The sequence below is a fragment of the Parasteatoda tepidariorum genome, chromosome 8, assembly GCF_982258835.1.
Source record: "Parasteatoda tepidariorum strain Cologne lab strain chromosome 8, Ptep-v5.0, whole genome shotgun sequence".
Lineage (NCBI taxonomy): Eukaryota > Metazoa > Arthropoda > Arachnida > Araneae > Theridiidae > Parasteatoda > Parasteatoda tepidariorum.
In genome coordinates, this window is record NC_141762.1 from 5850520 (window position 1) to 5864180 (window position 13661).

The 13661-nt window shown below is 29.9% G+C and overlaps 1 protein-coding gene across 1 annotated transcript in view; it reads right to left on the reverse strand.

The window, feature by feature from the left end:
* Positions 1 to 13661, reverse strand: part of LOC107445401 (uncharacterized) — a 223121-nt gene that overhangs the window by 92564 nt on the left and 116896 nt on the right. The window contains exon 5 of the mRNA XM_087149754.1: positions 1250 to 1308. Within this exon, the coding sequence (XP_087005880.1) occupies positions 1250 to 1308 (59 nt within the window). The remainder of the gene's footprint in view (positions 1 to 1249; positions 1309 to 13661) is intronic.

The following is a 13661-nucleotide window of genomic DNA, read 5'->3' on the forward strand; positions in this document are numbered from 1 at the left end:
ACTCGTGCACTTTTATGCGTGCAAGGAAAAAAGAGGTTTCCTGTGTGCCTCAAGTCACGCCAATCTACTCCAGACCTTGTTTAGAGTTGGATAAGAGTGATCTCTTTGAAAACATGACTTTCAGCGGGTGAACGGTCTTCTGGGTTTGATCTAGCTAAGGACTGGGTCATGTGGTAAAAGAAACAACAACAACTTTATTTTGAAGCATGTTGGGGGCTAATGCGTCTTACAGTGAAACCTCACTTGAGTGACCACTCTCCGTTCCGCAGTAAAATGGTCGTGGATGGAGGGGGGGGGGGGTTGTTCTCAGAGGTTACCGCCATTGACTTTAAAATTGTTATTAAAGGTACATGATTTTTCGCAAATGAATTTATTTTCAGTCAGTGTTATTTTCTTGGATCTCAAATGTCGCGTTGACCTCAAGAAAAGATGGATTGATGAATAAAATTTAGCGTCTACAAAAATGATCCCAACTTATATAATTGTATGTAAAAACAAATTTACCCATTATGAATGATAAATCTATTTTAAATAAATAAACAATTATGTTTTTCGTTAAAGTTTGCATTTAATTTTATATCATAAAAATTAATTAGCTTTAAAAGAGGAAAGGGGTTTGCTTGTTTGAGATGATCGTGTTTTTCAAAAAGAATTTTTTTTTTTCGAATTTAATTTTCAACTCTAAAAGTAAATTGTTGATAGTATATCGTCTTTAGTGATATTTTTTCGTGTTTCCTTATTTGGCCTTTTCCGCATTTGGTGCACATGTTTTCCTGGTCGCTGGGAGAGATTTTAATGGTCTCCCGTAAAGGTTTTCTTCAACACAAAGTCTACGGAAAAAATCCGTGCCTCCCGATAGTGGTCTTAAATAGAGGTGGTCTTTTCTAGAGGTTTCATTGTATTTTCATTCGAGTATTCGAACATACATATTTTCGTATGATTCGCGCTCCTGCGAAATCATAATCTGCAATACAATATTATATTATACTGTTATTTTGTCATTACAATAATGATAAAGAGTGAAAAAATATTATTTTACCTCTAAAAACTCTTACACATTGTATTTTCAGCAACATTCATCAATTAAAATAATATTCATTTGGGAATGACATACATTTTTAAGCGGGTCAAATTGACCCTAAATGATGGTTTTTGGTTGGGTCTCTTGATTTTTCGAATCAAGTTTCATTTTTGAGACATTTCTGTCTACTATTATCTAAGAATGAATATCGTCAAAATTAAAACTTACCCACTATGGTGGCAAAAATAAACACTCCTATCAAGTAGCTGATGATAGTAAATAAATATCTGAAAAAGAAAAAAAAATCCTGAATAAAAATACATATTAACGCTTTTGAAATGTGTATAAATATTCTGCAACAAGGCATTTTGATAACTCATAATCAAAAGTGTTATGTTCACTCATATCCAAAAGTTATGGAACCAACGCATTTCTTTGCGGGCAAATCAAGAAGCATTCATATAAACCAGGTGAAATTTTATATGAAAATCAATCAGAGTACGACAGGGCTGTCTTAATAGCATGCAGGACAGGACCCCCGGGCACAAAAATGTTTAACACCCCTATAACAAGCCATACTGTTTAAAAACGAACTAAAAGAATTCACATACTTAAAATAAATCATTTTTAAGATGTGAAATAATTTTTGCAAATTTAAACACATTTTTATTACCCCAAAAACTCAAATAAAGCTTCTTTAAACTACGCATAATTTAAAAAATAAATGAGATGCTAATCAGTTGCAAACCTCGAATAATAAAATAATTTTCAAAACCATGGAAATTAATCTAAAAATTGAATTAAATTAACATAAAGGCACAACAACAACAAAAAAATAAAAATAAATAAGGTATGAATTATTTTGTAAAACTAAACATTTATCAAAATCTTTTAATGCCCACCTGAAATTTTCATTCGAACGTAGAAAAATAGATTTCGGTTGCCTTTTTAAGTTTTCGTGGTGATTATTCAAATTATTGGTGTTTGCATTAATCAATCATTATTTGTAGGGAAAAAAATAACAGCATGCACACTTTACACGATGGAATATATTTATTTTAAAAAATATATTAGGCAATGTTGTTTATTCTTAGCTTTTTTTCAATGCAATTCATAAAAAATGAAATTTTCAAGGGTCCCCTGAGGGCTTGGAACCCCTGGGCACCACCCGGGTGTGCCCTTGTGTATTAAACTAAGAGATATAACTAAATGACTATAAATAACTAAAAGGTAATGAATGCATATTAACTCAGAATCATGAGTTACTCGTGATCAGAGCAAGATAGACAAAATATGACACATCGAAATGGCCCTAGTAGTGGGTTTAATATGGCGCATGACTCCCGTTGTGGGACAGTAAATTTAATATCTTGAGACAATACATTTTTGGTAGTTCTCCAGTAAGGCAATAGGGTACTTCAAGAAGAAGACTTCCCATACCCACACATGCAACCTATGCGCCAGCTAACCTTTATTTGCAAAATGGCTTATTAAAGCTCTACATAAATTCGAATGTCATTTAACGATAAGTTAGAGTCGTATTTCCCCTCGAATGAGTTGAAATATAACTCCTTCACGCCGACTTTACTTAACTTTAATTTATTATTTGTTTGCATATTTTATTGTAACAGTGATATATTTTTGTTTTGTGTACCAAACAACTTCGATGGATAATTAGTTTGTTTGTGTTCTATATGGCTATGTGCTCGTATTTGTGTGAAGTCTCTGTGTAAATATAGAGTGAAAGAATCGAATTCTTTGAAAAAGAATCTCTGTGAAAGAATTTAGAATGTCTCACTTAAGAGAATCGATACTTGAAGGGCTTGGCTTACTCGAAATAGAATGGGAAAAACAGTTGTTAACGAAAACAAATGTCACGTTTCAACAACCCATCAGGATTGAGATACCCACACTACTTCACTGTCAGATATCCCATTGCTGGTCCTGTGACAGATTGAGAAGAACTGAAGAGATCTAAAAAGACAGACTGAAAAGAGAATGCCTAGCTGCAGTTGCTCTACCAAAAAGCATTCCGGGCGTGCTCCATGGGCTTCAGGTCTGGAGATAAAGCTGGCTACCCTATCTTCTGAATGTCTTCCTCCACAAGACCTGTCCTGATTGAGCTTCCAAAATATTATTCTTATAGGATAAAATGAGTATAATAAACAGAATATAAAGACATAATTACAGGAGATTCGTATTAATGTTGAAATAATTTATTTAAAACCAGGAAAATTCAATGTTTCAAATCGTACTTAGACTGTCTGATCATTCAATTGCATAGATCTTTACAAATCTGATCTGATAATTTATTTTTAATCGAAAATACATTTCGTTCCTTAAATTATTCCTCTTTTCAAAATCGAAACAATTTATTTCTTTATTTTGGTGCAAGAACGAACATGGATAATGTTACCAGAATCTTAAAGATGCAATGTGTCCCCCTAAAAAAAAAAATCCTAATGCTGAAAAAGTTGTGAAAGTTGTACCATTAAAATGTCGTTAACACCCCCACCTGGTTCGGCATTTTAACAATTTATTTTCCTTCTGTGAGACATTGGAAACATAATTTAAATACATCAACGTGACAAGTTTTAATTTTGGAAAGCAAGATGTTAGTTTTTATACTTCTTTAAACAGAAAAAAAAAACGCTTTCGTCCGTAAACTTACAATCGCGCACTGTAATTGTGCAACTAAGCAAAAGTTCAGATTTTTTTCAGAACAGAATGTTTCCTTTTATGTTTTGGAGAAACGTAATTTAATTCTTCTCCGCCATTCTAAAATCATGGCAATATTTAAAAGTGGAACTTAGTAAAATTAATTTTTTTTCAAGGCGAATAAAATTTTTTTCTTTCCTCTAACGAAACCGCATTTTTCTAAATGTAAAATTTTTAATGAACAAGAAAATCGGAAGGTAGAAGGAAATGTTTTTATTCTCATTTAAATATTTTTTCCCACTTCATTCTTAAGTAAGCTAATTAAAAAAACCAGTTAATATTTTTTTCTGTATTAAAAATTTTATTCTTTTACAAAGACAGAAATCACTGTTCTTTGTAATGTGTAGAAACAGATATTGATTTTGTCAGAAATCTTGTGCGGTATGAAATTTTTTAATGAGTAGTAAGAGCAAAATTGAATAAAGTGTGTACTTTACAGCCTTCTTGTCGGAATTAATTTGGTTTTGAATTCATAGAATCCTGTAAGAAAAGATATAAACTGTCTCCAATTGAATTACAAAGAAGTAACAAGTTTCTTTGTTAATGTTTTTACTTAAGAATTAAAAAAAGCAAAAAGATAAAATATTGTGTATTTAGATGTATTTATTTACATTATTTAAATATCGTGAGGATAGCGGGCATAATAACCAGACCAGCAAAATGAAACCCAAATATTTTTTTAGAACATTTTATGAATCCTAAGATTAAGAAGTATTTTACCATATAGGAAAATCTAATGAGGATGTCGCAGTTTTCCATTGTTGTCAACAAATTTTTATTGGCTGGAAAATCACTTGGTAGGATCCAGTTTTCCGACATTAAATTTCAGATTAGTTTGGTTGTCATCAGTATAAAATTGATTTAAGTCATAAAGTTATTGTTTTCCTATAAATATTTTTGTTTCCCTGGTTTGAAGGTTAAAATTACCTGTATTGTTATTTTTACGTTTTGGATTTTGTTTGATTCCTAAATTAAGAGTAATGGAAGGATTGCTCGTATTATTATTATAATTAGAATAATGTAATTCTATGTCACATTTTAAGATAAAGTTATTTAAATAGGTGTCAGATCTTATTAACCGTTTTGAAATTATTATTTTTTTGGTGCAAGTTGCATTAATATACTATTAACGGTTAATGAGATTCGTTAAATGATTTAGAACTTAACTTTCAGATGCATGCACAAAGTGATGAACAAAAAAATTGTATTTAAAATACATTTTTTTGCATTATTAAAATATTGTTTTTGATTCGCGATCGCAAAGCTTGAATATGCCCTCTAGCGGGTTGGATATTTTCAGTCTACTATTTATTAAGTTTTTATTTAGTTCTATCAGAATCATTGGTAGAGAAGGACGTATTTTTTTCCAGCAGCAAATAAGAAACAAAATTTCCAAAACGAAAAGGCTGAAAAACTTGAAAAAACGACCCAGAACAGTGGTAAATCATTCTGAAACAGAACGGGTCCAACATTTGAAGAACGATTTTACAATAAGTTTTTTCCTTTCAATTAGCAACAAACTTGAGATCGATAACTTATGCATGTTTAATTTATTTATATGTCGTGATTTTCAAAAATTTTTATAATCAACTTAATTAAACTGGAATAAAATGTAATGGCCTAAATTGTGTTACCTCTTTGAATATAAGGAAAAAATTTATTCGAAAATCGTGACAACTATGCAAAATCCTTTTTTATCGTTTCATTATTTGAAGTTTTAAAGCCATATTATCGTCCAAGTTAGAACTACAATAAACTACTACAAATGAACTACAAGTTGGCTGCGTCCTTAATTGAACTGCGTTAAACTGGTTTACTCGATGCTATGAATCTAATGGAAGGATTCAGTTTAATACCTTATCAATTTTGAAGCACATTTGCAAGATTGTGGAACAATATTTAAGCTATTTTTCTGAAAATGTAAGTTACTTACTAGCAATGCTAATTTTTTTAAGAGCGGAAACTCGTTGAAGAGGAACGAACTATTTTTCCTACATTTCTTCCAATATTAAACAAATAATAACTATCTTTTGAATAACAAGGTTATTAATAAAAGCAGTACTTTTTAAATGCGTAAGTTAAACACCCTATAGAAAAATAATCGAGTCTTGTAGTAAAAGTTTGTATACTTTTGTGTTAAAAATGGACGTATAAGTGTCTTTATTTACCATAAAGTCAGTGTTTTACTTTATTTTTCCTTTCAACTTTCAATATTTAAGGAAGTCACAAAATGTCAGATAAATTGCCTCACTCAAAAACTATTGAAAGTGTTACTTTTCACCACCTGTTCTTTCCCTATAAAATAACACCTTACAAAATACCATTCACATTTTTTTATATAAAAAAAAATGCAGCAAAATTTGATCCTTTTTTTTTGTATTATTTCATCAAAACCACTAACTATCAAATAAGCTTCAATTAGTCCAATATGTTGTCATGAAGAAAAAAAAAAGCTTCTCGATAAGTGGAAATCTTAAAAACTAGTTTTTGCCTCTCTCGCCTTCGCAGCACGGTGTGTCCTTATTTAATTAAGACCCCACTTAAGAATGTAAGTTAATTTAATAGGAAATTAGGATTTAGAAAGCTCTTAGGATTTCTCAAGAATGCTTTCCACTGAGCCAATGATAGGACAGCCTTTCGGATTAATGAGACAAAATAATTAAATATTTCACATCGTAGCGTAAGAAGAAAAAAAAAACTTAGTAAAGAAAACTTTTTTTTCTTTATGAAAAAAATTATTTCCGTATTTTAGGAAGAAAAAAAAATATTCTAGTTGAAATAGGGGAACTTAAATGGTAAAAAAAGCGAACTAGAACAATAATTAAAACTTGGATTTTAAGTTTTTATTTCGATTGAATGCAAAAAAAAAAAAATTTATTTCGTAAATTGTACCAGTCTTATACTATCACTATAGTTGACAGTTTTTACACTGTTTGCGAAAGATTTTTTCTCGTGTTAGCGAAATAGCGTCTAAATTTCTTTAATTTCGATGGCTTGTGGGATTTTTCAAGAACTTTTTCAACTTAATGAATGAAAGGACAAGTATTCTGTTTAATGGGGCAACATATTTAAACTATGCACCTCACAGAGTAAGGGAAAAAAACTCAGTAAAGTAATTTTTTTCTGATGACATTGTTTTCTGTTCAAGCCTACTTTCGAACTAAAAGCACGGACATGAAATAGGAATTTGAAGAAATGTATTGAAGAAATTTAAAAACGAACCGTGTGATCTTACAAGCATTGGTTCATTCAATAAAAAATAATTTCATGCGTCTTTTCGTAATATCATGGTAATCTAATTGCACAAATTGTATATTGCAGTAATGGAGCTGTCTGTTGCAGTCGATTTAAGCGCCATCTACTTCGGAAGATCTTCAGCCACGCAATTTTACACTAAAGAGCTAATGTTCCCGTTGGATACAGAGAAGCCTGCTTTATTAAATCCATTCGTAATGCATTTCAGTCCACACCGCTCAACGCTGTGGAAATCACATTCTGAGCTTTTAGAACAGTGGTTCCTTAACAGTTTGTTGCCCACTGCCCCTTTTAGAATGTTGGCACAACACATTATAAAATAATTATATAGCGAGTCATTAGTACCTTTTAATCAGAGCAGCGCCGGGTAAAGCGTGTAGTCAATATATATATATATATATATATATATGTAACATAAAAAGCTTCAATTAATCTTTTTATGTTAGTTTCTTTGCTATAAAACTTCATCCTAATTAATTATTCTAAACGAAATACTTCCTCACACTTTTAAAAGCCACATCCTGTTCTTAAATCTATTTTTGGCTCAAGTATGCATTTAATTAAGAGCAGGACATTTTTCCCTTTGCTCTTGTGTGGGAAACGCGCGATCTCTTTCATAAACCAATAGCAGCTACTAAGATTTCCCTCTTTCCCTAAATTAAGACATTTTACGGATTTTACTTTGCAAGATTTTCCCTAACATATAACCAAGGAGCGCAACTTTTCGTGGGCACTTTCACTCAATCTCATGACTGCTCTTGTCTAATAATTAATAAATAAATTTTGTACCCTCCTTCCCGACCTATGACCTGTTTTAATCCTTCCACTCGGCAACGACGTTATAAGTCGCCAGGATTAAACGGTCGGGAACGGGGTACGGTACATCAATGATATGGAATATCTCTCATTTAAAATTAAATAAATCAACTTCGGAAGAGGGTACTTCAAAAATATGGAATAACTTCAAATCATTTATTCAAATGGACATTTGGTAAATAAGCAGTCAAATTTTTCTTCAACTTATGGCAATAATTAATTCATCCTGTATCTTCATCAAAAAAAATAATCTCTTCAATCATCAAACGTTTAGTTTATTATAAATGATACCTACGCACAGTGGAACAAAACGATCATCGGTTTTCCATATGTCTAAGCTGCATATTTTGTCTACGTTCCTAAGACTACTAGAAAGCTGAGCTTCAATTTCCTGACCTTGGACTAAAAAGAAAAATTGCATCGAACTCCTGATAATTAAAATGTTTTATTGAAACCCTATCCCTTGGGGAAAGCGTTGATTTTGCCACTCATTAGTGCTGAGCTGGATTTTATCGTCGATGAATTGTTTTCATACCCCGGAATGGTTTACGATGGTCTCCTTAGATGTCGACATTCCCTCCCAACTCAGAACTCAAAGAAAAATAAGCTTCAATTTCTCCTTCACTACTGGTGATAATTAATGATTCATCTTAACGAAGAAACAAATTTTTTCCCTAGCAGCTCACGTCTTTGGTTTTGGAATTGTGTTTACGGAATTTCAACGCATTCCCATCTCTGTTGTGGTTTTCAAAATATCTCGGACTAATTCGAACTTTTTCAGGTATCCTTTGAGTTAAAGTTTTTTACATTTCTCATAAAGCAATTTCTTAAATGATTATGATTTTAATTTTTTCCCATATTTGATGTTTCAAAGTGAAACTACTTTTTATATATTGATAATATTTACTGTTGAAATTTTTTTTCTTCAAATTTTTATTTTCAGTAAATTGATTTATTTGATTGAAAAGTGTTTCAAGAAATTATTTTCATATTGTTTTATGTGTTACAGCTTCTATGATTTTTTGGTTAGTAGAAATTATATTTTTGTTTTACAGTGTTTAGGGTTAAGATGAAAATGCCATTTAAATTTTTTTTTCTTTTCGTAATGCAACTGCAATAATTATTGTAATTCAATTTTAATATATGAATGCAATTAGGTGTGGCAAAAATTAAATCAAGAAGTGTTAAAACTAATACAAATAGTTTGGAAAAATGAATAAAATACTTGTTGTTAGAATTTAAATTGAAGTGCAACCAGACATTAATGCTTTAGTCCAAAGTTGGTAATTAGTTCATAGCTCTGTTCTAGCTCAGTAATTTCCATAAACAAATCGTTTCTTTATTTCTGATCTTCAATTCCAGCATACAGAGAGGAAAATGATCAAACACAAATTGAAAAGTAATAGTAACTAAATTCACTTCAAAAACACATTTAAAATAGAAATGAAAATATTTGAATTCCCTAACAATTGTGACAAATTAAATTACCAATTAAGATCTCTGCACAAAAATTACTTAAGAAAAAATCCAAACGAAAATTTTTTGAAAAAAAAAAAAAAAAAATTATGTCCAAAAAGAAAAAAAGAAAGATATAAATGAAAAAAAAAGGTAATTTGCAAATAAACCTAACTTGCACTTCAGATTAAAAATAAGGAAAATAGCTAAGTCAGTCAAATTTCAAAAACTGATTTATCTTAATACCATATTAAATTTGAAAGCTTTGTTTTGGATTTCAATTAGTGATAAATTGTGTTAAACGGGTTGTAATGTAAAATCTGAGAAGACTGATCATCTTTTCTGATTATAAAAGCAATTTGTCTTTACATTTTTCCTGAAATCCGGGTTAATAATTGCAATAAAAATACCAATAAAGAAAAAGTATAAATAAATATAGAGGAAATAGAAAGAAAAGAAAAATAAAAAAGAAAAGACAAGTAGAAAGAAAAATAAGAGAGGAAAAGAAAAAATTTTACAGAAGGCAAATTTTGGACATAAAAAAAAAAATTTCAAACAGCAGAATTGAAAATGATCTTGTGTTTTCTAATATTCTTGAGACTAAATATGATAATGGTGCGTAACATTGTCAAAATTATGTTGACAGAATTGTGCAAATCCAAGAAAATTAATTAATTCCTAACTTCAGGTGATTTTGAAAAAAAAAAATTTCTAAATATTTTGCTATTAAAGTGACAAAAAATGAAAGGTAAATAAAGTGAAACAAAGACAATATTGAAATCTTGGACTTCAGAATAACAACCACTGTGTCATTTTTTTTTCAGACAAGGTAAACAATACTCAAATCTAATTTCAGATTGAAATTTTACCTGTAAAAATGTTTTTTGTATTTTGTGTTTTACATTTTAAATTACACATTTCTAACAAATGTTTAAAAATTTTTGTCATCATGATTGAAGAGTTAACTTAAGTTGTGTTATTATGAAGAATACTTCTTATAGCGAAAAAACTGTAATGTGATCTTTAAACGAAATACTTATAAAACTGAAAAAACTGTTTAGTCAAAAAAAATTTTTGAAAATGAAAATCTTAAAATTGTTGATAATGCTACTACAGGTTTTTAATTGTGTTAAAATTTTTACAATGAGAACATATGTAAATGTTTTATAATTTATATTACTTTTATATAGTGTTACCATTACAAATTTGGTTATTTTATTTGTACTTCTACCATAGGGAACATTTTGCAAATGGATAATTTCAAAATTTTGGGATTCTAACTAAACAATTTTGGCGAAGGGGGATGTAACATAAAAAGCTTCAATTAATCTTTTTATGTTAGTTTCTTTGCTATAAAACTTCATCCTAATTAATTATTCTAAACGAAATACTTTCTCACACTTTTAAAAGCCACATCCTGTTCTTAAATCTATTTTTGGCTCAAGTATGCATTTAATTAAGAGCAGGACATTTTTCCCTTTGCTCTTGTGTGGGAAACGCGCGATCTCTTTCATAAACCAATAGCAGCTACTAAGATTTCCCTCTTTCCCTAAATTAAGACATTTTACGGATTTTACTTTGCAAGATTTTCCCTAACATATAACCAAGGAGCGCAACTTTTCGTGGGCACTTTCACTCAATCTCATGACTGCTCTTGTCTAATAATTAATAAATAAATTTTGTACCCTCCTTCCCGACCTATGACCTGTTTTAATCCTTCCACTCGGCAACGACGTTATATATATATATATTTACTTATAGTGGATCAAGTTTATTAAACCCAAAATTAAATATATAACAGCATAAATTTAATTTCTAATAGAATGAGAAAATATTGCTCAAAAGCCGTTAAAATCGGAGATGTTGATGACTTTGGGTCAGTGCCGCGAGACGGATTTTGGAGCTCGCTCCAAATTCTTTTAACTTTTGAAAAGTAAATAATCGTTTGATGGCCGAATTTTCAAACGATCCAGTTCAGAGCATAAACAGGACTTCGTTATTCTTTATATAATAATAATTATTTTTTTTAAATATTTTAAGTAATTCGAACTAATTATTTTAAGTAATTTTCAAATATTTAAGTAAATGCTAATTCCCGATCATTAGAAACTTAGGGTACATTCTTACATATACATTATACATTTCATATGAATTTTTATTCTGATGAAAAAGTTAAAGACCGTTCACACTGCATGTGAAAAGTTTGCGTTTTTAAATCGGTCCATGCGAATGATTGGCAGAACCCACAAAAAACTTGCTAGCCAAATTCTCATTCGTATTTTCGAATTCGCATACTTGATTTTTTATCCGTAGGAACTGAGCCCTATACAATAAAAAAAAATGCCAGGGCAGTGTTGGCTAATATTTTTATAAAAATAAAAAGTTTGTTTTCAAAGCATGTTATTCAACATAAAATCATTTGTTTATAACGAAAAGATGATATATCTCCACACTGTCTTCTGTTAAGATATAAATCGTTTAAACCTTTTTGTCTGTTTTCGAACGGTATTGTCAGAATATTTTGAAACATAAATACATTGAAAAGTTAAAAAGAGGATGTTGATAGAATGTTTTTTAATTATTTTTTTTAAAAAGAAAAATTCAACATCTGAAATATATATATTTTTTTCAAAATCAGAAATCTAACCTCACTAATTTATTTAAATTTGAATATTCCATGGAAAAAATATTATTTAATTCCTTTATTTTTCTTTTATAATGCGTTCTTTTTTAAATCACTTTTCTTTTAAATTCCTTATTATTCCATTCTGTAAATAATTTAACAAATTTAATCTCTTAAAAAACTTACGTAAGACATCGTGAACTAATTAAGCTAAAAATGTATCAGATATTGATTAGATACATTATGTTCTGAATACAAATAAATCGACAAGACGAAATAAATTTATTCTATTAAATTAACTTTCAGTCTTAAGAAATAAAAAATAATAATAAAAATGCAGAATAAAAACTGTTGAGATTTATAGTGAATTAGGTTAGTTTGCTATTAAGAGTGAAGTTTTAATTTTAGAAAGTATTTGTTCGAGTTTAGTTATTTAATCAACTTGCAAAATATAAGAAAAACCTCGTTAGCATGAAAACCGGAAATTACACTACCTGTTATCGGCATCTGAAACGATAAAGGACGTTACGTTTAATTGATTTAAATAGCGGTATCATTAATATTCAGAAAGCTGCCGCTAGCAGGATTTTAAGCTATGGTGTTTGAATATTTACATTTCTTTTACTTATAAAATGTGGTTGGGGATGGGCTGCATAATAGAGGGTCCCCCAATCCACTCGCTGCGCCCATCTAACTCCCGAAAATGCTTACACATTTCCTTTCTCAAAAACACACCTCTAGGGAGGTTAAATACAGTTTGGATAGAAATATATTATAACTTTCTGCCTATTTCTATTTTGCAGTACCTATCACAGTCATACAATTTTAGTAGAATTTTCTTTTAAGCAATTAAATTTATCTGATAGCATTTTTTTTTTATAAAATCTTATCAAAAACCAAAAAAGAGGAAAAAAAATTTTACGGTATTATTTATATAATTCTTCCTAACTTTGTGTTTTTGCACTTCCAATTTTGTCATGATAACACTAAACATTAATATATCCCACCCAATATTTAAATAAGACCTTTTTAAGTGAAAAAATTGTATTTTGTGTTAATGATTCTTGATTTTTCGATAGGTGCAAAAGCCGATTTCTCCCGAAATCACTATAGTGCAATTCAAGAGGTTTTGTCACAAATGCATTCGATAAAATATGGTGTAGATTAGGGGTGCTCAACCTGCGGCCCGCCAACCCTCGATGAACGGCCCGCGACCGCAATCTGAACAAAATGAAAAAAAAAATTAAATATTTGCTTTTGAAAAATAATAAAAAAAATTCGGTTTTTTAAATTTACACTTTGAAGTTTTTGACGCACCCAATCTCAATCAATGTAGTTTTTCGATGGTTAACGCTACGGATTTCAGCATAGTTTTAAAAATCCCAATATTTTTAATACATCATTATTACGATTTACGAATTTTAATCACCACTTTTGACGCTTTTCGTATGTGCCGATTCCAATGACTTTTCGGTAGTTATTGCTACCCATTTTCAAGTAGTTTCTGACATAGCGATTTTTGAAAGTTATGAAACGCTTTATTTGTGCAAACTTCATGGAAAATCTAAATGACTTTAGATCCTTTCTTCAGCAGTTATTGCTGCACATTTCCGCCCGGTTTTTAAAACTTCGATATTTTAGCACGATATTATTACGAATCGCGAGTAAAGAATCGCTCATTTAGATAACCATTTTTTGACATGGCTTATTTGTAACGATTTTATCGAAAATCAAATTATTTTTCAATCGTTATTTTAGAAATTATTGCTACAC